The 27,368-nt window shown below is 39.9% G+C and overlaps 1 protein-coding gene across 1 annotated transcript in view; it reads left to right on the forward strand.

Annotated features, from left to right (window-relative positions):
• Htt (huntingtin) overlaps nt 1–27,368 on the forward strand; it is a 144,171-nt gene that overhangs the window by 57,515 nt on the left and 59,288 nt on the right. The window contains exons 19-33 of the mRNA XM_034508291.2: nt 27–166; nt 2,297–2,360; nt 2,798–2,898; nt 3,250–3,396; nt 4,137–4,257; nt 5,815–5,891; nt 7,059–7,210; nt 8,274–8,476; nt 11,634–11,760; nt 13,281–13,408; nt 21,648–21,758; nt 24,055–24,132; nt 25,611–25,834; nt 26,916–26,994; nt 27,124–27,285. Coding sequence (XP_034364182.1) covers nt 27–166; nt 2,297–2,360; nt 2,798–2,898; nt 3,250–3,396; nt 4,137–4,257; nt 5,815–5,891; nt 7,059–7,210; nt 8,274–8,476; nt 11,634–11,760; nt 13,281–13,408; nt 21,648–21,758; nt 24,055–24,132; nt 25,611–25,834; nt 26,916–26,994; nt 27,124–27,285 — 1,914 coding nt within the window. The remainder of the gene's footprint in view (nt 1–26; nt 167–2,296; nt 2,361–2,797; nt 2,899–3,249; nt 3,397–4,136; nt 4,258–5,814; nt 5,892–7,058; nt 7,211–8,273; nt 8,477–11,633; nt 11,761–13,280; nt 13,409–21,647; nt 21,759–24,054; nt 24,133–25,610; nt 25,835–26,915; nt 26,995–27,123; nt 27,286–27,368) is intronic.

Here is a 27,368-nt window from a genome sequence, read left to right on the forward strand (position 1 = left end):
GCCTTCTACTGTGGCTGGGGTTTCAGCACTGTGTCCTGAGTCTTTGCAGCAGCAGCTACAGTGACCTGGGATTACATCTGCTTATTGACATGCTGCCTCTGAAGAACAGCTCCTACTGGCTGGTGAGGACTGAACTGCTGGAAACTCTTGCAGAGATTGACTTCAGGTAGGGGAACCAAGTTCTGATTCAGAAGTTCAATTTAAAAGCTAAAAGTCCTGAGGGCTCTGTAGTTGGCATGGCTGTTGTGTGTACTGCCTCTTCAGATCATCTGCGGTTTAGTTAGAGAACATGGGATAATTCATAGTACTTTTTATTGAACTCTGAACTTGGAGATTTTGATATTTTAAGTGAGATAGATTTTTCTGGTTGTCCTGATTTTCTAGATGATAGGAGTAAAAAAAAATAGTTTTATTATTTTTAATTATTTCTAAATATATATGTCTGTATTGGGCATGTGGGTTTGTGTACATGAATGCAAGTGCCTGAGAAGGCCAGAGGTGTCATATCCCTGGATCAGAGTTAGATGGTTTTAAGCTTCCTAACATGGCTGCTGAGGACTGCACTCCAGTTCTCTGGAAGACCAGAAAGTGGTTTGTTTTTGATGGTTTTTGTTTTGTTTTTTGTTTTGTTTTGTTTTGTTTAATTCTGAACTATCTTTCTAGCCCCACTGAGTTGTTTATTTGTTTGTTTTGGGAAACCTTGTTTCAAACTTTTTAAACAGGCTATCAACTCTGCTTGTTTTTTTGTTTTTGTTTTCATTTTTAATGTACTTACCTATATTCTGATTTATGGGAAATAGCTGAATGGTATTTTGTTAGAGTTTAAAAGAAAACTTGATGACTGGGGAGATGGGTGATGGCCACACAAACAGAACTTGAGCTTGATAGCAGCGCTCATGTGAAAGCAGATACAGTGGTCACTGTAGTACTGGAGAATTGGAGGCATCAGTTGGTCAGCCACTCTGCCTAGCTTAGTAGGGAGAGTCCCTGTCTCTGAAAGTGAAGTAGAGAACTCTTGCCCCTTCCAAAGCTGAAGCCAAAGTGAAGACAGTCAAAGTCAGGAGGCAATATGGAAGGTGTCCTAATATTCTCTACCTTCCCCTCAGGCAGTCCACAAGCCCTCATCAGAACACTCCTAGGATAAATAAAGCTTGACAGTTCCACCATAATCTAGTCTGTCTCCTACCCAGTCAGTAATGAAGAAGCTAGAAGACGGTTGTGTTTATTGTAGTTGTCCAGACCAACAAGCACAGGATCAAGCAGGCTGTAAACAGCTCTGTGACATAGATGTGGCCAAAGTCAGTACCCTGATCAGGCCTGATGGAGAGAAGACAGCATGTTTGACTACTTCCTCATTATGATGCTTTGAATGCTGCAAACTAAATTGAGATTATCTAAACTGAGTCCAGCTGGATAATTCTAAATACACATTTTTTAACCATTAAATGTCCTCTACCCAAAACCAAAACAAACAAACAAAACTCCACAAGGTAGATGGCTCCTGAGAAATATCACACACACACACACACACACACACACACACAATCTACTCTCTTCCTAGAAACAAAAATTCCAAAACTTAACATGTTGTATATTTCATTTCCTCAGAGTAAGTTTTATTTAGCAGTTTCTTTTAACAGTTTCTTTTAGAAGGGAAATGTTCATTTATTATTCATATTTTTTTGTGTGTGTGGTTACTGTTGTTTGCTTGTTTGCTTGGTTTTGTTTTTTGTCTGCCTGCATGTATGTGTGTGTACCATATGCATGTAGTGCCCATGGAATCCAGAAAAAGGAGTTGTAACCCTTGAAACTGGAGTTATAGACAGTTGTGAGCTGTCTGTAGCTTCTGGCAATGGAACTCTGCTCCTCTGGAAGAGCAGCCAATGCTCTTAACCATGGAACCATCTCTCCAGCCTATTTGTTTGATTTTTAAAGCCACTGTAGATCTTATTGGTTTTTGTGTCTCATCTTCAGACTATCTCTAAAAGAAGGATTATTCTGTCGTTGTAATTAGGACTGTGGAATGGGGCCCACAGCTGGTCACTTGGGTGGGAGTTTCAGTGTACTTGTCCTCTCTCTGTTCAAGCTCAGTCCTGGAACACTTACTCTTGAAGTAGTAGGTTTGTATTTAGCTGAAAAACGGTTTATCCAGTACTCACTTGTTTAGTCAAGAACTTAGAGAAGACATTTAGGCTGCCTCTGAGAGACTGCTTTCATGTTGAGCTGTCTGAGGGCTACAGGTGATGCACTGTTTGCTCAGTGAATAACATCTCTGTTGAATGTGCTCTTTTGTTAGGCTGGTGAGTTTTTTGGAGGCAAAAGCAGAAAGTTTACACCGAGGGACTCATCATTATACCGGGGTAAGCAGTTCATTTTGTGAGACTGTGGGCCTTATCTTCTGGAAATTGTCTTAACAGGGTCTCCCTAGTGGTGTGAAGTCCTGCTGAATGCCTGTGTTGTGCTATATATTTAACCCTTTATGTCATGAAACTTGTCAGTATATGGCATGGATTTAAAATAAGTCATCCTGAATTCTTCCTGACTAGCTTTCCAAAGTGCCTTTCTTAACTAGCTGGATATAGTGGGCCATGCCTTTAATTCCAGCACTTGGAAGACAGAGGCAGGCAGATCTTGGGGAGTTCAACACTAGCCAACCTTATCTAAATAGTGAATTTCAGACTAGCCAAAGCTACATAATAAGACTGTATTTCAAAAAATCCAAACTCCCCCAAATAAAACAACAACAAAAACAACATTATAGAAATTAAATTAATTTTTATTATTTGTCTCTCTAAAGTTTCTTAAACTACAAGAACGAGTACTCAATAATGTGGTCATTTATTTGCTTGGAGATGAAGACCCCAGAGTTCGACATGTTGCTGCAACATCATTAACAAGGTGTTTTACCAGTATTTATCTATTCTTTGGTTGAAATATATAGTAAGAGAATGGGGAAGGCAGAAGGAACCCCACTTAATTATTTAAAAAGAACTTAATAAAGTGATAATTTGAAAAAAACCAAATCACTAGCCTATTATTGTAAACTAATGTGCTTTCATTGTTAAATTTGTAGTTTAGAGATCAGCACTAAGAATGAGAGTTCTGCTTCTTTCTGCCTCCTGGATATAATTGTTGTGCACAGCTCTGATGGCTGTTGTAGGCATTGCTTGGTTAGCCATCTGGGGAAAGGAGTGGTAATGGGTGAATTTCACGTACCATCTGTGTAGATCAGTTTTCCTTTCACAACAGGCTTGTCCCAAAGCTGTTTTATAAGTGTGACCAAGGACAGGCTGATCCAGTCGTGGCTGTAGCAAGAGATCAAAGTAGTGTATACCTGAAGCTCCTCATGCATGAGACGCAGCCACCATCGCACTTCTCCGTCAGCACCATAACCAGGTACACTGTCCACAGCACCTTGCTTTGTCAGCAAAGTATGCCTCCCATGGTGCCGGCTTTCCTGGTCTCTTTTCTTAAAACCACATGCAGCCCCTAAAAGAGGAAGCCTTTGTTCATTAATAGGATATTTATCTGACATCATGGTTTGCCACAGCCCCCTGTGGTCTCAGTCACATAACAATGATGTCCTCAGTCTTGCAATGAGTTCTTTAAGTTCTTTATCTGATAATTGTATTTTTGTTAGTGAATGTCATATGTCATCTGAAAACCTGTCCACATAAAAAATTTTCACTCAACTCATCAAATTTTGAAGTCATTACTCCTAAATGACTCTCATCTTTTCTCATGGAAAAACCAACTTAAGAAAAAAAAAAAATCAGCCAACAGCACACTGTAAAGAATGTGTGAGGTATCTAGTGAAGGAGAAGTTAGGCGTTTTTTTTTGTTTGTTTGGTTGGTTTTTTTTGGTTTTTTTTGTTTGTTTGTTTTTTGTTTTTTGTTTTTTGTTTTTTTCCTTTTTTAAATGATGAACAAACTTACTCCAGTCTTTTTGGAAAGGCCTTTTGCATGCTAAGCAAGTACTCTATTACTGAGCCAGACCCCAGCCTCATTCTCAGCCTCTATTTTACTCTAAAGTCAATGCTGCTTTACTTTCTTCTGAACCTTAATCATAAACTTTTAAATGTCATTTGATCATGAAAAGTATATGGTTTTAGAGCCTCTGTATTTTTTCTTACTAGAATCTATAGAGGCTATAGCTTACTGCCAAGTATAACAGATGTCACCATGGAAAACAACCTCTCAAGAATTGTTGCCGCAGTTTCTCATGAACTCATTACATCAACTACACGGGCACTGACAGTAAGTGTCCTCACTTGGGCTTAAGAGGATCGATCACCCTGCATGTCTTTTACAATGGGAAGGACCTGTGTGAGGGCTCTCTCTCATGAGGTACTTTATAAGGAAGTATACTTCTTTCAACAGACTCTAAAGTAACATGCATTCATTGTAAATAATTTATCCAACCTAGAACGTAAGTCATATAAAAGTTCTAAAATGGACTGAGTGATGCTGGCTCATGCCTTTAATCTTAGCACTTGGAAGGCAGAGGCAGGTAGATCTCAGAGTTTGAGGCCAGCCTGGTCTACATAGTGATTTTCAGGAGCAGGCTCTCCAGATGGGGCAGCAGGTAAAGGCATTTTGTTTTTAGCCTAATGGCCTGAATCAGATCCCCAGGACCCATACATTTGAAGGGAGAGAACAGACCCCTAGAAGTCCTCTGAACTCTATATGTGCATGTGGCATAAATATAATTTAACTATAAATTTTAAAACCTGATAATCTGAATTGATACCAATGTACCAAATTGATATTAATGTACCAAAAATTTAGAATGCCTCTAGAATAATTGACTCTGACTTTGTAACTTATACTAAAGGAGTAGACAAAAAAAAAAAGTGCCAACTACATTTTTTTTAAATCACACTAAAACTGGAAAAGAACTAATATATAAGAATCCAAGAATGATTATATTCCAATTACAATAAAATACTAAATAACATACAGTAATATGTTAGACACCTGTTGATATATTGCTTTGGAGAATTTTAATGATATGGAGACATATAATCTAAGTTTTAATGTTGAATGACAGAATAAAAACGTCTTGGAAATGTAGTTTGATTCTAGGTTAGAAAAGTAATATTTATATGTGTCCAGTCTTTACAAACTCAGAAAAAAGACAAGCAGAAAATTGCTGGTATGATTTTTAGGATTGTGACTAACTTTCATTTTCATACTTAAAATTTTCAAGTATTCATAAATTTTCTAAAATAATCACGTGTAACTTTTAAAATCAGAAAGAGGAATATTTTGCCGTTTTATTATATAATGGGTTTTTGAAAGACCTTTATTTGTCCAATGAAGAAATACTTGGACATTGTTGAGAGACACACAGTTGAGATTTCAGCTGTCTTGCTAATTTTCAAATTTGCCTTTTGTCTTTGCAAATTTATCTTGCCTTTCAAATTTAAATTTGTTTAGGATATGAAATTCATTTTAATTGTGATCTGCACATGTCAAAGGATGGGTCTGATCTGGAGGTTTATTTTAATCATTTTGAGCTGAGGTCTTGAGGGAGGAAGAGAGAAACTTCTAGAGAGACTTTGAGTCTCCCTGGACAATTAGAGTTCCTAGCAGGAGCTGCTGGCTGCCTTTCTGTGGGCTCTAACAAAGTTTTACTGACAGGTGTGTCCAGCTCTGTTTTTTAAAGCATGCGGTGTCCAATGGTAGGATGACCATCCTGTAGTTACTTACAGGTCTCAGTTTTTGTTTAATTTGTTTTGTGTGTGTATAGGTTTAATTCAGTAAGCCTTTTGTGGTGTTTGAATGTAGTTTTTCCATTCCTTTCTTTTGCAGTTTGGATGCTGTGAAGCCTTGTGTCTTCTCTCAGCAGCCTTTCCAGTTTGCACTTGGAGTTTAGGATGGCACTGTGGGTATGTACATTCCTCAGTGTGCAAGTCAACTACCTACCCAAAACAAGCACAGCTGCAGGGTCTTTCTTTTTCTTTCTACTCCAACCCCCTTCCTTTTTCTCCCCTTCTCTACCTTTCTTTCCCTTCCTTTTCCTTTTATGTTGGATCTCTTTGCTTTTTTTTTTTTTTTTTTTGAAAAATATATGCTGGAACCTTTGTTTCTGCTGTGAGATGTGTGAAACTAGTGAAGAAATTATTGGGGATGCTGAAACAGTTGTGTCTCTTATGAATTAAAGATGCTTGTAGGCATCTTTAGGGGTCTGAGGGTATCATCTGTGGGCTCATTAAGGAATTTTCATATGCAGATAAAAACTTGCTCATTAGTTTAAGTCTTTCTAAAATTACTAGGTAATGAAAGTCACTTAACATCCAGAATTGTGATGAGCTTTAAGAGTGTGCTTTAGGAAATAGTGTACTTCTGTTATGTTCCCTTACAAAATAATTTCCCCAGTAGACAGCCTACTGCCATCTGTGTATAATGTAGTTTTCTCAGCACTAATAAGCAAACCTTCACTTGTGCTGATGACTGAGAAACTTTGGGGGGTTCCCATCATATCTGGAAGGAAATCTAAAGATTTCTTCTGAGTGTAAATATATGGCCAACTAACAGTTGCATGCTTTGTCATTTAGAGTGATTGTTCTGTTCTTTGTGTGAATCCTGACAAAGCAGTTATAGGTTCCAATCATAGGTTCTGCCCTTTTGAACAACTTTGACATTGGAGTACAGTCTGCTAAGTCAAAAGGGGAAGAAAATTTGAACTTCATCAGAATAATCATTTTAGTTCTCTCAATGAACTCTACTGAGTGATTTTATTTCCCAGGTGACTTTTGTCACTTGGTTGTGATTTACAGGAAGAATGTTAGTTGGTTAGCAGTTTTAAAATGATAGTGGCTCACACCTGTAACCTCAGTACTTGTTAAGCAGAGGTAGGAAGTTTGTCACATTTTGCAGCACAGCACAGGCAGTGTGTTCCAGGCCCTAAGGACTACATAAATGAGAGTGAGACCCTATCTTAAGTAACCCAAACTACATCAACAAACAAGGTCAAGAGGTAAAATGGGTGGCTTGTGGCATATTTTCACAGGGCTTGAAACTTCATGTTTGACTTTGGAAATGTCTGCTTTCAGAGTGCCCCCACTGAGTGCCTCTGATGAGTCCAGGAAGAGCTGCACTGTTGGGATGGCCTCCATGATTCTCACCTTGCTTTCATCAGCTTGGTTCCCGCTGGATCTCTCAGCCCATCAGGATGCCTTGATTTTGGCTGGAAACTTGCTGGCAGGTACTGGCAGAAATAGGCTCTTAGACTTAGTTCTGATTTGCTGGTGACAGGTATTCAGGTTACAAGAACACGATTGTTATTTTGGGGAACAGCTGGTTTTTGGGGGGACAGTTGTTTTCCTTAATCCAGATTTGAGATGTTGTCTGTTTATGTGAATGTGTATGAAGGGAGTAGTTATATGCTGAGTATTTTTAGGCTTGGGTGTGTGTAGGTTACAAAAGGTTTAATTCAGTGAGCCTTTGGTGGTGGTATTTGGGTGTGATTTTCTTTTTTTAAATTCCATTTTACTGTGGATAAACTCATTTGGATTTTGTTTTCTGGGCACTCTGTGCCAGGTAGTGGTTTGGTGTAGGCTTGGTCTGTAACAGGTAGGGTTGTATTCTTTAAGGGGTTATAGAGTAGCAGGAGATACACACAGACAAGCACAGGAGCAGCAGAGCAGCTGTATACATTCTTATTTGGTTAGATTTATAGGTTAATAGAAAAGGATATACCAGGTGAGATATTGCATATGTAAGGATTTGGAAAACTGAAAAATTATTTAATATTGATTATAAGTTACTGTGGATATCACCTGAGTAAGAATGGAGAATATGGCCAGCCAGGTCAGAAAACATTGAATCTACTTGGGGATAGGGTACCAGGTCCTATTGAAAACTAATGACTTGTATGTCATTGATATGTTTTATGGAGATCTCTCAGCCTGACTTAAGTTTGGGCTGGAATTTGTAGGGAGGTTCTGTGTTTATGGGAAAAGATTGAGCCATGAGTGCACTTTTAGGAGTAGAGAAAGGGGGTAGAAAGCATAATGGAGGCAACATCTCCAGGCCTGATCTCCAACTGCATCTCAGTTGTGAGGATCATACCTATAGTTGGAGGATAGTGGTGACTTTTTGGAAGATTGAGGCTTGGGGGCCAAGCAGCACTTTTATGTGAGTTCAAGACATCTGTTTAGATGTAGAGGTTCATCCGTATGTTAGCACAGATCAGTGAGAAACTTAAACCACAACCACTTCCCACCTCACACATTGGAGGTAGAGTAATATGTGTGCCTATGTCACAGCAAGTGCCCCCAAGTCTCTGAGAAGTTCATGGACCTCTGAAGAAGAAGCCAACTCAGCAGCCGCCAGACAAGAAGAAATCTGGCCTGCTCTGGGGGATCGGACTCTGGTGCCCATGGTGGAGCAGCTTTTTTCCCACCTGCTGAAGGTGATCAATATCTGTGCTCATGTCTTGGATGATGTGACTCCTGGACCAGCAATCAAGGTAACTTGTTCCTTGTGGGCAGCCATTATCATCTGCCTAATGACTGAAGTTACTGAACACCCATGTTAGTAGTCTGTTCCTTCTCTAGTTCTTGCTATAAGTGAAGAAAATAGTTTATTCAGACACTGTATTTAACATAAAGATGTAGTTATTTTGTATTCTTTTTTGATGTCAGCCATGAAGCTCAGAAGTGATAATTTCCCCTTAATCTCCCAGGTTCCTTCGCTTGCTTTCTTTTCCCCGTCACAATAAAGCCTTTGAAGAATCATACTACCCACAAAGTCCTTCCATCTGCTTAGGCATGGACTTGCGTGTTGAGGTCTTTGGCCTTTTCTGGCGGGACCCTGTTCCCCTACTTGAGCCATCCGTTCTTCAACTCCAGTCTGTCTGGTTTCTGATGCCACCTTTCAGAGTACTTCCTGCAATGGCAGTCATTTCAGTTTTTTGGGTACTTTGACAGCCTTTCTATCCTCTGGGCTACTTTTTACCCCGAGTGATATGGCTTCCTGTGTTTCTTCCAACATCCTGCATTGTCTGGTTCAGGTTGTTTTTTTTTTGTTTTTGTTTTTGTTTTTTTTGTCCACTGTTAAAGGTGCCGTCCTGTGGATCACCTACTTTCTTTCTATTCTCTGGGACTTCTGCCATGGTGGAAATTTTCCATGTCCGTACCAGCCACAACAGTAGTCACCTACCGCCTAACACAGGCACTTGTGTTTTTGAAATGTGGTTGTGTGACTGAACTGAACTGACTAAATAGGCTACTGAGCAGTCAGCTAGGGAATCAGGCTGCTGATGTACCCATGTCTGTCAGGGCTTCAACTCTGTGGAGCCTTAGTTCTGTGTGCCTACTATCCTGGTGATGCTTCTGTGTCCTGTTCCACAGGGCATTAAACAGGGGTCCGGGGAGGTCACCTGAAGGAGAGTGGGTGGGGGGACAGCCAAAGATGCAAAGAATGGCGACCTGTCTGTAGTCTGGTCAGATCACTATTTTTACTTTTTCACACAGGGGTTATATACACAAAAAGGCAGGATGTGGGGAAGGGGATGACACCACCTATGATTCACTTGTCCTTATTTAAGTTGGTACTATCCACCCAGACTACTTACCTATCTACAAGGTCTATGACAACTTAGGCTTGGCAACTTTTCACCAAAGCTGCTTGTTTACAATATCTGTTTCAGTGTTTTTCCACAGAGACCCACGACTTTGTATTAGCAGCCATTTATGTCAGGCCTATGGCTGATTCAAGGCCTTCAGTGTATACGGAGGGCTGCCCCTGACACTTCTGTGAGGCTGACTCAAGTGTGTCAAATGCCTTAGCCAGAGCCTGGCCTTCTTATCTTTCCCTCCTTTGTACCTGCTCTCTTCTCACACTTTGTACTTTGTCATGATAGAAACAGGAGCCACCATAGTTTTATTTCAGCTCACTATTCTTTATTTTTACTATTAAATACTTTGTTCAAAATTTTACATAAGGTTGGGTGGTAGTGGTACATGCATTTAATCCCAGCACTTGGGAGGCAGAAACAAGTGAATCTCTGAGTTTGAGACCAGCCTGGTCTACAGAGTAAGTTCCAGGACATCCAGGGCTACACAGAGAAACCCTGTCTCAGAAAATAAAAATGAGCATAAGTATACCTACATGTACATGTGCACAGACATCCCTTTGGCGTTAGTGTACATGTTCATTAATATGCACCTTTTCATTTCTGGATTCTGGTATAAACTGGTGAATCTGCACTGGCCTATTTTTGAAAATCATATTATTGAGGTAATTCACATTCCATAAAATTCAAGTATGCAATTTAGTTTTGTTTGAGTCTAGGCCAACTGGCCTGAAACTTACTATGTATCCCAGAATTGCCTCTGATTCATGGGTGATTCTCTCAGTTCAACCTCCCAAATACTGGAATTACAGTGTGAGTCACCACATGGTTGTTTTGTTTTTAAAATTATGCCACAGAGTTGTGTGCACATGACTACAGTCAACCTTGTAATTGTGACTCTAAAATCCTTCCATGCCCCTGTCTTTGGATAGCCATTACTCTGCTTTTTGTCTCTGGGTGTGCTTCTCCTGGACAATTCTGATGTTCTCATACACTTGGTGGGTTTATAACAGGTTCTTTATACCAAAAGTTACTTCAGTTTGATAGTTTCTCACCTGCCCCCTGCAGCCTTCCTGCCTCCTTCCATGTACATGTACTTCCATATACTGACCACAGCCATTCGTCCTGATACGCTGCTTGTCTTTATAGATGAGTATCAGAAGTGCATAGTGACTCACCCAGTTTAGGTTTCCATCATTGCAAAGCCTCAGTGTCTACTTATTCTCACAGTTCTAAAAGCTAAAAAGGTACTGACAGATTTGACCCCTGGTTAATTCTGGCCTTCTTGTGGAGGATGGGGAAAGGGAACTCCTAGAGTCTCTTTTCATAGGAGCAATGATTCTATTTATGAGGGTCCTGCCACCATGACCTCATTCTGAAGCCCTCTCCTCCTTTATTGCGTTTTCTTGATTTCAACAGATGAGTAGGGCAGAGGCTTAGACCAGAAAGGGAGTTGGGAGGACAGCAACGACCTGATGTGCCTGCCTCTCACTATGTTGTTCCTGTCCTCCTGTACCACCTTTCTTCTGTGTGTGTAGGATCCTGATTGTCCCATATATCCTTGGGGTTGCATATTGGAGAGCATGGCTCACATCTGGGCTGTTGACTTGTTGGGTTTTAGCTATGACATTGAGCAGTTGGCTTAATTCAGAACACTGTTTCCTCACATAATTTTAAAAATGAAAATTTAAATGTTCCACTATGCTTACTCATGTGATGGTTCATAGAAAATGTCCTGATTGCCTTTTCTTAGAGTGGACATGGTTGGGAGTATCAGTGACTTTAGGTCCTTTTAACTTGCTGGAGGCTCTCCCTTCTCCAACCTATTCCCAGTGCTGGTGAGGAAGTTCAGAGCCATACCTGCCATGTACAGTTATGTGGGTGAAAGTAGAATTATCTCTGTAGTATCTGAGCTCTGTAATAGGAGCTCAAAGGCCATGAGTTGCCTGGGCTAGAACTTTCCAATACATAGTAGAATTGTATATTAGTAGTTTTAGGTTTTGGTTCCTGTATTAGCTTTATCCCATTATATTTTTGTTTTTTATTTTAGGCAGCTTTGCCTTCTCTAACAAACCCTCCTTCTCTAAGTCCTATTCGACGGAAAGGGAAGGAGAAAGAACCAGGAGAACAAGCATCTACTCCAATGAGTCCCAAGAAAAGTGGTGAGGCCAGTGCAGGTAGGAAGAAATTTCTGGAGGGCAGAGGGCTGCCTGTGGTGCAGAAGTGTAAACACTGTAAGTAGGAAAGCTGGTCCACTGCAGTACAATCAGGGAAGAGCTCTCTGGGTGCTTCCTAAGTGTCTGTGTGATAAACTATCACTTTATAGAGCAAAGCTATAGCAAGAAGCATGCTTTTCTGTGCTTACTTCCTTCTCCCCTTCTTGCAAGAAAGAATTCTGAATTTTTATTAAAGGGGCAAGATGGCTAGGAGTAGATGTGGGTGGTGGGAGTCAAAAACAAACAAAACAATTATGATATGGGAAGAATTCTGATAAGGAATTTGTTTGGGAGAGGTAACAAGACAGTAGAAGCCAGGGATAATCTAACTGCTTTAACTGCTCAGGAGGTGGAGTGGATTGAGAGTTTGAGGCCAGTTTGATTTTATGAAGTGAGAACTTACTTAAAACTAAGAGGACAGAGACAGAAAGACACAGTGGAGATAGTCCTCTGATCTGGAGGAGTCTAGACATCACACAGATGTTTGGAGGGGCTTCTGTACTTGGGGAGATGTCAGGTCAAAAGGACCAGAGTTTTGACATAGTCGAAGTAACAGAGTCCTGTCTATGCTCTTTTGGGATGGGAAGCAAGTGATCCCTGTGTCCTGTGGCTGCCTTCTGTCTGTGCATGTTCACTCAAGCAGGTTCGTCACACATGCTACAGAGCACTTGTCTGTAAGCCGCATGTATATACATACACCTTAGCTTTGTACTTGACTTTTTTTTTTTTGGTGAGAAAGCTTTAAATATTCCCTCATGGTTTTCATGTATTTGATAAGTTAACCTTGTAGCAGGACTATACAATAGGTCTCTTAAAAGTACTCTGTGAATGTATTCTTTGACTAACTATGAAATCTTAAAACATGTTCTTTCCAAAGATTGGCTAGAGTAGTGCAGGAGGATTTACCTGTGTAAGTAAAAGCTACAGACTTGAAAATGTAACTGATGATCTCTCAAACCAAGCCCTCCAAGTGAGAAATCCTTAGAAATTTAAATAAAGATGAAGAGCAGGAGACTTCTCTGCTTGGCACTTGGCACTTTAGTCTCAGTGTAGTAATGTATACACCCTTTACAGTTTTCAGAACATGTTCACATCACTTAATGAATGGGCCCAGAGCTCGTTTGTCTTGGGGGTCAGCCCCATGTGCCCCTGGAACCTTACTTAGACCAAGGGATCCTGAGGCTGGCTTCAGCCGTTTGGTCAGCTGAGACCACAGCTGACTCCATCAGCTGATGCTCTTCTGCCCGCCTCTTCTTTCCATTCTTTTACTCTCAGGCTCTTAGGATTTTACTCAATTCCTCACTACCTCCCAGAGCACATACTTCAAAAGTCAGGGAAAAGACTTGAATGTTTCTGCTAGACCATTCTGAAAAGTCATCATTGCAGTAATTGCTGTTAAACTCAGAAAGTTTTTTCCTTAGGTTTAAAAGTTTAATTTTTGGGTTTTGGTGTTTTGTTTTGTTTGTTTGTTTGTTTCTAAGCCTCTCGACAGTCAGACACCTCAGGACCTGTCACAGCAAGTAAATCATCTTCACTGGGGAGTTTCTACCATCTCCCTTCCTACCTCAAACTGCATGATGTCCTGAAAGCCACTCACGCCAACTATAAGGTACTGCTCCCTGCTTATTTCTGAACATGAATTTCCATGTAGCATGTTCATGCTTACATAGAAAGAAGCCCTGTAACATAGGATTTAAATTTTGCTTGTCATTTGTCTTCTAGCCTAGTTTATGGTAGCTTTACAGATATTTAGGAATTTTATATTAGAGTAAAGATCTGTGGTCTCTGGGTGTTGTTCTTTTATTGACTCCCCAAGAACACCTTGGATTTAGAAAGACGTGTCTCAAGGACTCCTGGGGCTCAGTACATAGTTCTGTTCATAGGTAAGGTTCATTGCCATGTTGTGAAGACACACAGCCAAGCCAAGCAGGTTCCATGTGCCTTTTCCCTCTGTCAACCTTATAAGATAGTACAACTGCCCAACACAAACCAAAATTGTAGCTTCAGGGGAGAAAGCAGATGTTCACTATAGACCTATAACCTTGGCACCCTTGTCAACTAGGGTTTTCTATCAGTTTAGAGGGCTCTTGCCAGATGGCCCTGATTCAGCTTTGTATTGGCCTTTGGATGATGGTGTCTGGGTTTACATTTTTTTTTTTTCATTATTACTCAGCATTTAAGAATGATTTGTAGGCAGGGCAGTGGTGGCACACACCTTTAATCCCAGCACTTGGGAGGCAGAGGCAGGTGGATTTCTGAGTTCGAGGCCAGCCTGGTCTACAGAGTGAGTTCCAGGACAGCCTGGACTACACAGAGAAACCCTGTCTCAAGAAACCAAAAAAAAAAAAAACAAAACAAAAACAAAAAAACAAAAAACAAAAGAATGACTTGTAGATTTACCCTTATTGATGTGAAATCCTATCTTTATCAAATGTTAAGAACTCGTGATTATATAGTTTCATTTACGTTTTTGTTACACCAGTTGTTCACTCATTTAATAAATAGCACATTTTAATTTTTTTATTTAACTAACAAATTAATTATTTTTGAGACTGGAGCCCTAGCTTGACTAGAACTGGCCTCAAACCTCAGTGCCTCAGACTGACAGTAATCCACCTGCCTCTGCCTGCCAAGTGCTGAGACTAAAGGCATGAGCCACCATGTGCTTGTAGAAGCACATTTTAAAATTATTGTGGTTTTCTGATAAAATTCCCATCTTTCTTTAGAATTTTATGGATATTATCTATTTTTACATGTGAAAATTTGAATAGCTTGTCTAATTCTAAAAACCATGGAGATTATTTCTCTTTAGGATCATGTCCACTGTGTGTCTTCCCACAGGCAAGTCTTATCTAAATGAATGTTAGACTGAGATGGCCTTTTTTTTTTCCTTATTTTATTTTATTTACATTTAAGATGCCATCCACTTTCCCCATTTCCCCTCCCTAGAAAACCCCTGTTCCATGCCCCCCCTTTCCTTTTTGCTTTTATACAATTTTTTTAAAATGTTAATCAAAGGATTTATAAGTTTGGTAATGCTCAATCAGAAGCGTAACCCAATACCCAACCTAGATATAAAAACTATCTTTGACTGGTGGAGACATGTGAACATCTGCCTCCATGCCCCCTCTCTCTTTCTCTCTCTCATCACCTAGCTTCTCCTCTCCTTCATCTTCTCTCCTTACTCCATCTCTTCCTCTCAATACTCCTTCCCACTTAGCTCCTCCTACATATCACTCTTCCTGGTAAAGTAAAACTTTTCTCTCAAAATACAGTTAGAGCATACTTATTCCTAATTGTACCAGTGAGGTACAAGATAGTCCTAATACCCAGTCCATCATTTTGTTGACTAACCAGAACCTCTGTCATCTCTTCTAACTAAAACACTTACTTTTGATCATGGCTTTTTTTTTTTTTTTTTTTTTTTTTTTTTGCTTTAGAATGAATGTCAGCTGAAAACTATCTACTCAGATCTTTTCTCTCAAAGTAAATAGCCAGGATTGGCTATGAGACTATGGGTCTTCAACCCCGTCAGAAATCCAGAATGACTGAGTTAACTGAAGTTATGGGAAGCACTAAACGTAGCTTCTAAAACTTAGCTAATTTATAGAGATCACTGAACACCTGAAAAGCCCCTATACTACCGAACGTTTGAGCATCAAATCTTCAGCCTTCTGGCCCAGAGTCATCAGACAGACCTTAGTGATGCAGGATTATTAAGGGCTGATTACTCTGTCTAGGCAGATATAATCAGTCGACTATTCTGCAAATGTGTCCTCATCTGGACAGTAATTTGTCTGTAGATGGAAAGAGGCAATTCTTGCCTAGTGGCTATCACCACACAACTGGCATAACTCCAAGGATGCTCAATTTCTTCTTAGAATCCACAATAGGAAGCTGTCAGGAGCAGACAGGTCTCTAATCAGAACGGACATTAATATATAAATTTTTGTAGCATCAATTCTATGGACTTCTGACGTTTTGAAAACCAACTATCCATGTAAGGTCACCTGAACTGTTGTCTGTACACTCCTCCCAGCTATTTCTAAATAAAATATGGGAAACCTCCTAACAATAAACTCAAAGCCATAAATTTGCTATAGTCCCGAGATGGCCTTTTTGATCACAGGATACCTCTCTGTTTGTTAAAGCTCCTTTCCTTGCCTCAGAAACCTATGAGAGTTAAAAGAATTTTTAAAGGAACTTAATAGATTATTCACCTAGCCCTGGTATTTCTTAATGTTTCCCAAGTGTGTAGCTTCTTTATTGAGAACTAGTGATAATGTTCAGAGGTTCTGTTTATGTCCTCTATCAGCCCATGTAGAGGAGGGCACATGTAGTGTTCTGTTTGTTTGTGCTTTCATCATCTGTTATTAGAGACCCTTTCCCATGCTTTCAGTGGGCCCCTCTTGGCCCTCTTTTTGTCCTGAAACCTCAAGTATTTGCTTTTAATTTTGCCTCTCCAATACCTCAGATTTCTGCTCCTTTGCTTTCTGGTTCCACTTCTATAACTCTTAAGTTTGTGTGTTTTGAGTAGCCATTCTGCCCTACTGTGTCTTCTCACCTTGTCTTTTCTTCACTCTTAACACTTAAAGTCCCTTTCCCTACCCACTTCTCTCCTGTTTCCTCTTCTTTTATTTCTTCTCTTCCCCATTACCCTTCCCTGTTGTCTGGGCGTCTTTAAAGTTTTACTGCTGTGAACAGATACCATGACCAAGGTGTCTTATAAAGGACAACTTTTAATTGGGGTTGACTTACAGGTTCAGAGGCTCAGTTCATATTATCAAGGTGTAAGCATGGCAGCATCCAGTCCTTTTTAATTTTGAAGTACTGCAGCAGTCAAGGAGTTAAGCAAGTCCTAGAGAATATTTAAGCTGATCTGAGCTGACGAGACAGAGGTTAATAGATCCAAAACAAGCTGTTTTAAGTCTGTGGGCTCTCCAACAAAATGTCCAGAGTGGCAAGAAAAGAGATGAGTTAGATGGCCCATGCCCATTAGTTCCCTTTCAGAAGTGACCCAAACTGCTTTTATGGGCTTAGGGGTGTGGATCTTTATAACTACTTCAAGGCTAACTTATGAGTGGGCAGCAGTTAAGAGTGTCTCAGAAGAGGGTCCCATCCAAGGGGGGGGGGCACAATAAAATGTAACAGTTGGCAAAGATCTAAGATATAAGTCAGGAGGTAATGACTGTGCACCTTTGTGAGGAAATTAAGAGACAAAAGTTACATGAAGAGAACTTTTACATCTAGATTAACATGAATCAATATAAGGTTAAATTATAAAATTAACATAAGGTTAAATGTTCCATACAACTGACTGGACCATGTCCCAGAGTTCTGTAGTAGGATAAGGTAACGTTTGTTAACCATTGGCTTATACCAGACTCCTGCATGAGGACTGAGCACTTGGAAGCTTTGGAAAAGATGTCAGTTAAAATCAGCATCAAGGAATGAGTCTGAACAGAAAGTGTCTAAGTCATAGTCATTGCTTTCAAGCATGATGGATTTTGTATATTGTTTGAAATATTAATAATACAGGCTATTATTTATTGTTGCTTAGTTCCTTGAGTTTGTAAGCTTTCTGTTGTTTTTTGTTGTTGATATCCAGCTTTAATCCGTGGTGGTTTGATGGGATATAAGAAGTTATTCTAATTTCAAAAGTCTTGTGGAAGATTTGCTCTGTATCCAAGTATGTGTTAATTTTAGAGAAAGTTCTATAAGGGCTTGAGAAGAAGGTACTTTCTGTTGTGTTTGGATGAAATGTTCTGTAAATATCTTTTAGGTCCATTTGATTTATAATGTCTGTTATCGCCAGCATTTCTCTGTTTACTTTTTGTCTAGATGTCCTGTTCATTTGTGAGAGTTAGGATAGTGGGGTTTTTTTGTTTGTTTGTTTTTGGGGGGTTGTTTGGGGGTTTTTTTTTTGTTTGTTTTGTTTTGTTTTTATAAAATTGAGTGCCCTTGTGTTTGGGGCATAGTTGGGCTATAATCCTGAGTTCAATTCCCAGCAACCACATGGTGGCTCACAACCATCTGTAATGGGATGCTCTCTTCTGGTGTGTCTGAAGACAGTTACAGTGTACTCACATACATAAAATAAATAATTCTTTAAAAAAAAAAAAAAAGAACTGGAATGTCTTCTTGGTTATTTTTTTCTTTGATGAATATGTAGTGCCCTTTTCCGTCTCTTTTGATTACTTTGGTTTGAAGTCTATTTTGTTAGATATTAAAATAGCTACACCAGCTTGTTTCTTAGGTTCATTTGTTTGGAAATTTGTTTCCATTATTGGGAATTGAGACCATTGAGAGATATCAGTAACCATTGATTGTTGATTCATGCTATTTCTTGTTATTGTGGTGGTGGTGATGTGTGCATCTGCTTTGTTTTTGCTGGTGTGAGATTATTTATTTCCTGTGTTTTCATGGGTGTAGTTAATCTCCTTGGATTGAGGTTTTTTTTGTCTAGCATCTTCTGTAGTGCTGGATTTGTAGATACATACTTAAATTTGATTTTGTCATGGGACATCTTATTTTCTCCATCTATGGTAATTGAAAGTTTTGCTGGGTATAGTAGTCTGGGCTGGCATCTGTGGTCTCTTAGAGTCTGCAGCACTTTTGTTCAGGCCCTTCTGGCTTTTAAGGTCTCCATTGAGAAATCAAGTATAATTCTGTTAGGTCTGCCTTTGTAGGTTGCTTGACCTTTTCCCTTACAGCTTTAATGTTCTTTCTTTGTTCTGTATGTTTAGTGTTTTGATTATTAATGTGGCCAGAGGGCTTTGTTTTCTTTCTTTTCAGGCCCAATCTATTTGGTGGTCTGTATGCTTCTTGCACCTTCATAGCCATTTCTTTCTTGAGGTTAAAATTTTTTTCTTTTATGGTTTTGTTAAAAATATTTTCTGAGTCTTGGAGCAGGGTTTCTTCTTCCTCTGTGCTCATTATCCTTAGATTTGCTCTTTTCATAGAGTCCCAGATTTCCTGGATGTTTTGTGTCAGGAAGTTTTTAGGTTTAACATTTTCTTTGACTGATGTATCCATTTCTTCTGTCATATCTTCAGTGCCTCAGCATCTCTCTTCCATTTCTCATATTCTGTTGATGAAGCTTGTCCTGTAGTTCCTATTTGAATTCCTAAAATCTTCATTTCTAGAATTCCCTCAGCTTGTGTTTTCTTTATTCCTTCTATTTCCATTTCAGGTCCAATTCCATTTCAATTTTATTCATATCCTTAAACTGTTTTGTTATTGGTGTTTTCTATTTTCTTGGCTTTCTGTAAGGAACTGATGTGACTTCTCTCTCAGGATCTCTATCAGCTTCATACAGCTGGTTTGAAGGCCTTTTCCTTGAGCTTCAGCTGTGCTGGAATAGTCAGGGCCTATGGTGGTAGGATAGCTGAGCTCTAGTGGGGATTTATTTTTCTGCCTGTTACTGATTGTGTTTTAACACTGGCATCTGGGTTTGGTGTGATTATAGGTCTAGGTGCTAATTTCTGTGTTTGTCTTTGTTGTTTGGATGGTTTGTTCCTTGATTTCTGTTTTCTTTCTGGATTTTTAGAGAGTGGAAATGCTGTGGATTTCTTGTTTCCCTGTCCTGGTGTGTTCCTAGAGTATGCCTGATGTTGTTGGAGGGTGGGATGCCCTGAGGAGTAGCAGAAGGAGATCAGGAGGGGATGGTTCATGGGATCCATGAGAGATGGCGGTGGCAGTGGGGAAGGAGGTCTGCAGCTGGTGGTCTGATGCAGTGCTAGGGAAGAGTTCTGTGGGCATCTTGCCTGGTTTTCTGGCAAGCATGACCTGTAGATTAGCAGGGTTGTTGCCTAAGTTAGGGGCTTGGATTCAGCGATGAATTGAGGAAGGGAAGCCAGGAGAAGATGATCTGTAGGATCTGTAAGAACTGTGGATAGGAGCAAGAGAGGCTGCAGCTGGTGTTGTGTTACAGTGCTATGGAGGAGACTGAAGGATTGGCTCTAGGTGAACAGAGTTCTAAGGAATTTCTTGAGCCTGGGTGTGTCCTGCCAATGTATTGTAAATTTAACCCATTTTACTTAAGCATTCAGTTTTCATTATTAATTTTATATACTTGATTTTGAATATTATTCAACATCAATTTAAACACTTTAAGTTTACTTTAAGCTTGTTTTGAGTTACCTATTTTAGGACAACATATAGAGAATATTATGTGATAGGAGATAGAAGTAACTCAAGCTAGGTGGTGATGGCACACATCTTTAATCCCAGCACTTGGAGGCAAAGGCAGAGGTAGGCAGGTCTGAGTTCATACAGCCTGGTCTACAGTGTGAGTTCCAGGACAGCTAGGGCTTCATAGAGATACTCTGTCTATAAAAAAACAAAATGCAACTAAAGTTGTTTTCTCCCTCCAACTCTATATCCCTGTAAATGAATTAATTTGTACTTAGCATGACTACAAACATAGTTCTAGGCACATTAAGTTATTTGATCATTTATAAGATGACTGACTTGTATATCTTAGTTATCTTAAATAGTTTACAATAAGCTAATAACTCTATAAGATTAAGGTTTTATAATTTTATCCCTGATATGTTTAAACTTAAAAAATTATAATTTTTGTTTAGTATCAAGTAAACTTTAAGCCATAAATGCAGTCCACAGCGACTGGCCTCTTAAAGTATACTTTTTATAATATATCAGCTTTTTATATGACTTACTTTCTCCAAATAGCTAAAGCTTAACAAAGATAGCAAAAATATCACAGGTTTTTGGATGGCCCAATTTTAAAACAAACCATCTTGGAAGCCTGGTGTTGCCTCCTTAGTCCAAACAAATGGGATACGGTGGTAAGCAGAGGGATGGCATGTAATCATCTTAGCCAAGGTCACATGGCATACTTTTACCCTGATGAAGTCACCAGCCAAGATAGTGGTAAGGTGAGCCCTTCCACACATGCCATTTTTCTAAGCAAGATTTGAATCTAAATTACATACATGGTATGCTATAGCCATGAAGCACATGATTATCTGTACATAGACTTTTAACTATTAACCCTTTTTTGTTACAGATTTTAAGCTAACTTTTCTTTTATTTGGAATTTTACAGCCTTTTAAAACCATACTTAGTGAACTTATAAATCCTGAGATGCAAAATTTTGCACAGTGCTTTTATAAACCCTGAGATAAAAGAAGGTCTATACTTTAGTACTAAAGTTTTAGAGCTCAGATTTCCTATTGGCATCGTATATTAGATTGTTAAAGGCAACTGTAGAGAGATGAAAGGAAGGGAGGAAGGGAGAAAGGTTTAGCCTTAGGTGACCAGGCAAGGGGAACTTTTTTGTCACTCACACATGGGGATGGTCAAAATGCCTAGAGAAGAAGATGGGATACCACTCCATACTAGGGCATAAATGACTTCCAGAGTCCTCAAGGGAAGCTGGAAAGCGTAGTCATTCCTCAGGAAACTATCAAGACCCATTAGCGTTTCCTGTTTAGTATCTTTTCCCTGCATTTGTCTAGTATTCTCTCCATCATGTGTGGTTAGTTTCAAGTTCAGTGGATAGATTCTCTTCTGCTATAATCTTCTTTAGGACTGGATCTTTGCATGATCAGTCCCCTTCATCTGAATCTGTAGAAAGAGGGGACTTGTTATAAACTTCAGTTAAGCCAAAGCTTTTAGAATCTTAATCATCCTAAGACTAATTTGACTACATCTAAAATTGACAGTGACCACATACACACACACCCACCCCCGGGATGGTGAGAGTCTAGGTCAGCACTGCAGAAAGTATCTCCTCGAAGCAGATGGCATTTGTGTCTTTGTTGTAGATAACCAGACTTCGGTGGTGCCAGTAACCCTGTGCTCTCTCCTTCCACCTTGCCAAGGTCACCTTAGATCTTCAGAACAGCACTGAAAAGTTTGGAGGGTTCCTGCGTTCTGCCTTGGATGTCCTTTCTCAGATTCTAGAGCTGGCGACGCTGCAGGACATTGGAAAGGTTTGTGTGTGGTCTCTTTTCCTTGAACGTGTGTCAGAGTACCTCAGATGATTCCTAGTCACATGTTGCAGGCAGGGGAGACTAGTACTACACTGTGCCAGGGCACTTCCATTAGGTCTGTTCCCAGTGTGTCAGGTCTTATTACCATATTTTTTCATTCAGTGTAGAAAATGTTGAAAAATGTGCTTACAGGATTCTTTCTTTCTCCCTCAAGCCTTTTAAATGGAAAGAGACAAAACCAGATTAACAAGGGTGACTGACTGGCTCCTTCCATGGTCAGAAAGCAGATCTAAGCTCATTCATGTTCTGTAGTTCTGAGTAGAATAAATCTTCCTCCCCAGCCCATATGCTCCCACTTAACCCTGCTGTTGCTAAAGCTTTGGCTTGCTCTCCACTAGTACATCTTACTTCTAATACTCTCCATAGTGAGTTAACCATTTTCAACTTGTATCTTCAAGTGAAATACAGTCCCAGGACCGGCCAACCACAAATGTCAAAATCCATTCATGCTAATATTCCTTGTATGAAATGATATCAAATTTTGAAAGCCTGTCCACATCCACTTATAAGACTAAATTATCTTGAACTGACTTACATTATCATGCATATGTAGTTGTTTAGGGAATAATGGTAAGGAAAGAAGCCTGCACAAATCCAGTACAGACTGAATCCTGCTTTTCCTCCTCATTTGTTTGTTTGTTTGTTTGACCTATACTATCAGGCAGCACACTATTTTACATTTTTGTCCCTTTATTGCCTGCAGCAGTGCCTGAATTATTAACATTCGGCAATCATTTGTTCAGTAAATAGTTGTTCTTTTCAAGAATCAGTTGAAAGTTGGTTATAGTGTTCACACTGGAAAGCTGGGTATAATGGTACATAACCCACTAGAGGCTGAAACTGGGGGAGCTGTGGTAGGAGCTAAAAGACAGCTTATATCCAAAACAAATGAGCAGAGAAAATTGATGTGAGTGTCTCAGACCTTATAGCCTCTCGCCAAGTGTGATTAGTCTGTTGTCACATGACATTGACAAAATGCTTTCATTTTCCCACTGTCCAGTAGATTTTGTTATTTCACACTAATTTTTATACATAATTGGATGTGTTATGTGTGAGTTTTACTTACATAATGTATAATATACATTTCCCCACATACCTCCTTTCTGTTCTATATTGTTTTCTCTGACTTCCCCCAAGACTTTATACTGTTTGAGTGGTTTTATTGTGATGTAGCTTGATGTGGTTCTCAATTACTGTCCTGTACTCAGGTTTGTTGGGTGTCTTGGTTCTGGGCCTTTATGGATTTCCACAGTTTAGAAAGGTCGGAGCTGCTTCCTTAGATCTTTCCAACCTTTTCCCTCACCCTATCTCTTAATTACCTTCTAAAAACCCAAACTTGGCTGCCTAAAATTGCCTTTAGCTTACTGTTGCTCTTTTAAGGATTTGGGTTTTATTTTTCTAGATTCATTTTTTTCCATTTTTAATTTGTGTGTGTGTGTGTGTGTGTGTGTGTGTGTGTGTGTGTGTGTGTGTTGCCATTTTCTTGGGGTCTTTGGACTCACTGTGCTCTCACAGCTTGGCTTCTGTCCCCTTGTTGTGCCCAGCCTGGGAATGTTCTTAAGATCCTTATCTAGGACCGTCCCAGGGCCTTGTTTGTATTTCACTTTTCAGGATCACTGATATCTATGGCCTGAGGTTCAGTGTCTGAGAACTATGATATCAAAGCTGGAGTCATTTTTGATCATTTCGGGTCAGGAGAGGGTAAATGCAGAAATGGAAATCTCTCAATATTACATTGTATAATGATGCCTGTGGTAGTGACCTCTGGAGCTTTTGGAAGGACAGGAATTATGTCTTTCTCTGTATTTGCAGCACCTAGTGTCATTCCTACGGCACACTAAGTATTCTATATAGACTGCCATGAGGCTCATTGGCAGTGGCTCTCACAATGCCTTAAGCATTCTGTTCAGCTGGTCATATTTAGGTCTCCACAAATGCAGGGCTTTTGACTCCTTTGTATATTCCACAATGAATGCCTGCCCTGAAAACAGGTATAGACAGAGATACTTGATTATTTACCAAATGATTGGGTAACAGATTGGGTGTATAAATGTACAAGAAAGCAGTTTCTACACAATTGTAGGTACAGGAGTTCTTGTGATTGATATGATTAGTTGAAAACATTACTCTGAATTTCTCTAACATTTATACAGTTTATATGGACACTGCCTATTTCTGAGTGGCAACAAGAATGGGTCACCTGTGAGGCAATGATGTTGTACTCTTCCTTTCACAGTGTGTTGAAGAGGTCCTTGGATACCTGAAATCCTGTTTTAGTCGAGAACCAATGATGGCTACTGTCTGTGTTCAGCAGGTGTGTGCCGTTTCCTATCTTTTGGGATTTGGGCTAACTCCTCTGGGCCAAGCAACAAAACCTAGTTTCTTTTTAGAAGCTGATGCTGTGGTGTGGTTTTAGGAAGAATTTGGTGCCCCTAGCTATCACTCCTGCTTGCTCTGTGATTGGGACTCTAAGGGGGCAGAGGGCATCAAAAAGCAGCTCTGGTCCTCACTACTTTGCTTTTGTCACCCCATCGCAATGGGCTTATCTCTATAAAGGGCTGGTTTCACCTAGAACCACAGAGAATCCCAGGCATAGTGGCACCACATGGTGGGATCTTCTGGGGTGCTAACTCATAGGGATTCACAACAAAGCCTTCTATCATGTTCCTGCTGCCTTTGCTAGTGGGAAAGGATAGTCCTGGGGCATGTTTACTTTTGCTTTTGTTTTTTCCCTTTTTTCTTTCATTAGTGGTACTGAGGGTTGAACCTGGCTTATACATTCCAGGAAAGCACTCTATCACTGAAACTTTTTAAATTTTGAAATATGATCTCTGTAGCAGTTCCCAATTAATACTACTCAGTTGATGTTGGTGGCTGTAGTGCTTCTTCTCGATACCTGCCCCAATGTTCTGGGTTTCTGAAGGAAAGACACATACACACAGCCTTTATATTTCTATATGTGTTAAACAGCTCAAGGACTGGACCACTTCCTAACCTCCACATGGCTAACCCACCCTCCAATATCCCCAAGTTATTACTTACTAAAATCTACATTCTATCTTTGCTGCCCTGGACCCAGACACTGACTCCTACATGGCAGCTATATTCTCTGTCCTGCACCTCTCAGGTGTGGCTTCTTGGTTCTTCTCCCAGAATAGTGAATCTCTCTTCCTCCTCCCCCTGTCCCCAGTCCTGGAATCTTAAAAATCCCACCTGTCTGCCCTGCCCAGCCATTGGCTGTCACCATCTTTATTGACCAATCAGAGCCAACTGTGGGCAGGGTCCCTCAATGTCTTACATGTGGGGACACTGCAAACAGGTTTTTGAGGAACATGATTAGCATAATACAAGCAGCATTAGACCAAACCCACAACATTTTCCACTTTTTGTCCACTAAAAAGGCCTTTTCTCTCATATATTGAACATAATTATAACAGTTATATAAACTATAAGATATGATATATATTAATAATGTCTAGTCCTTTGATTTTGTCAATTTAAATAAATTATTCTATCATCTATCCTAACCTAAATTATAACAGTTATATAAACTATAAGATATAATATATATTAATAATGTCTAGTCCTTTGATTTTGTCAATTTAAATAAATTATTCTATCATCTATCCTAACCTAAATTGCCCGGGCTCTCCTGGAACTTGCAGATTGCCTATTTCAGTCCTGCCCATCTAACCCCTGTTTACCAGCTGGGGTTACAGACAGGCCTGTGCTGCTCATCTGCATTAAATCTGTAGTAAGTGAAGTATTGATGTTTTGATTATTTCATTCTAGTTACTGAAGACTCTCTTTGGGACAAACTTAGCCTCACAGTTTGATGGCTTATCTTCCAACCCCAGCAAGTCTCAGTGCCGAGCACAGCGCCTTGGCTCTTCCAGTGTGAGGCCCGGCTTATATCACTACTGCTTCATGGCACCATACACGCACTTCACACAGGCTTTAGCTGATGCCAGCCTGAGGAACATGGTGCAGGCGGAGCAGGAGCATGATGCCTCAGGGTAATATTTGTGATGCAAATTTGTCATTGATAATGCAGAGATGAGTTATGTGTAGCCCTTCCTTGAAGGCCACTGGCTGAGCTATGATGTAGTCTGCTATCCAGAGGTGACAGGCTAGAGAAGAGGAACTCAAGCTGCCTGTGAAGCATGGGTTCTAACTTCCAAATCTTGCTCCATACTAAAAGTGGCACACTCAGTGTCCTTACCTGTTGAAAGTGTTTGGTACTTGCTAGTGTTTATGAATGGCAGTCTTTATAGTAAGGTGGCATGTGTCAGTGGTGCTTCTTTGTTCTGTAACTCAGGAGACCACCTTCAAAATGGCACACAGTGGTGCTAGTGTTTAGAAGTATTGAAGGGCATAAAATAGTCTAGGGTGTGTTATTTTTTATTTCTATATGAATTTATGATAATCTTTTTGATACCTAGAATATGGAAGTTCTTCACTCCCTTTCTCCTTCCTTTCAGGTTTTTATATGGTAGGTATGTACTTTACCACTGAGCTACATTATAGCTCTAGAAGGTGTTTCTTAAACTTCTTTCCATAATAATCAAATATTTGACATGCTACTCAGTGTAGTAATGTTAGCAGCATTCTTACTTTCCTTTTTTTGGATGATCAGACAATATTGGAATCAAGGAAAATACTCCTTTTCTTGGCTTTATCTTGGTAGCATGCTTTTATGTATATGCCATAATACCTGCTTTGCTGTTTTTTTCATACATTTTATAAGATGGGTCTCTCTCTACATTGCCTAGGCTGATGGTGAACTTGTGACCTCCATCAGTCTTCTCCCAAGAAAACCAAGTGATATCACCTATCTTTGAGCCCCCTTTCACCTCTCTCAAGCCCTCTTAGAGAGTGTGCTGGGTAGTGGTTCCCTGTAGCATTGTACACTCAGTTGAGTCCTGCCAACACTGAGTTGAGTCTAGCACATGCTGCTCCTAAACTCAATGGCTTTTCTAAGTCTCATTTTGAAAAGATCTGATTTTTTGAACATGAAGTTGAATTGATGTATGGGTGAGTAGTACAGAGGAGATTATTAAAAGATATTTGTTGTTTCTGCTTTGGGCCATTTGGCAGGTGGTTTGATGTACTCCAGAAAGTGTCTGCCCAATTGAAGACGAACCTTACAAGCGTCACAAAGAACCGTGCAGATAAGGTGAATGGCACTGCAGCTAGAGATGACATGTGAATAATGTCACAGGGTGGAAATGGAGCTCAGACTTTCTAAATTAGTTGCCAGAAGCTTCTAATTGCAACTTTGGTTTCTTTCATTTTTTTCCTATAGAACGCTATTCATAATCACATTCGGCTATTTGAACCTCTTGTTATAAAAGCACTGAAGCAGTACACTACGACAACATCTGTACAATTGCAGAAGCAGGTTTTGGATTTGCTGGCACAGCTGGTTCAGCTACGGGTCAATTACTGTCTACTAGACTCAGACCAGGTTTGTGTCCCAGCCTTGTAGTCACTATACCTCTTCCTGAGTATAAAACCCTGAAAAGACACTGCCCAAGACTGTACCATGCT

Source organism: Arvicanthis niloticus, chromosome 7 (genome assembly GCF_011762505.2).
Source record: "Arvicanthis niloticus isolate mArvNil1 chromosome 7, mArvNil1.pat.X, whole genome shotgun sequence".
Classification (NCBI taxonomy): Eukaryota; Metazoa; Chordata; class Mammalia; order Rodentia; family Muridae; genus Arvicanthis; species Arvicanthis niloticus.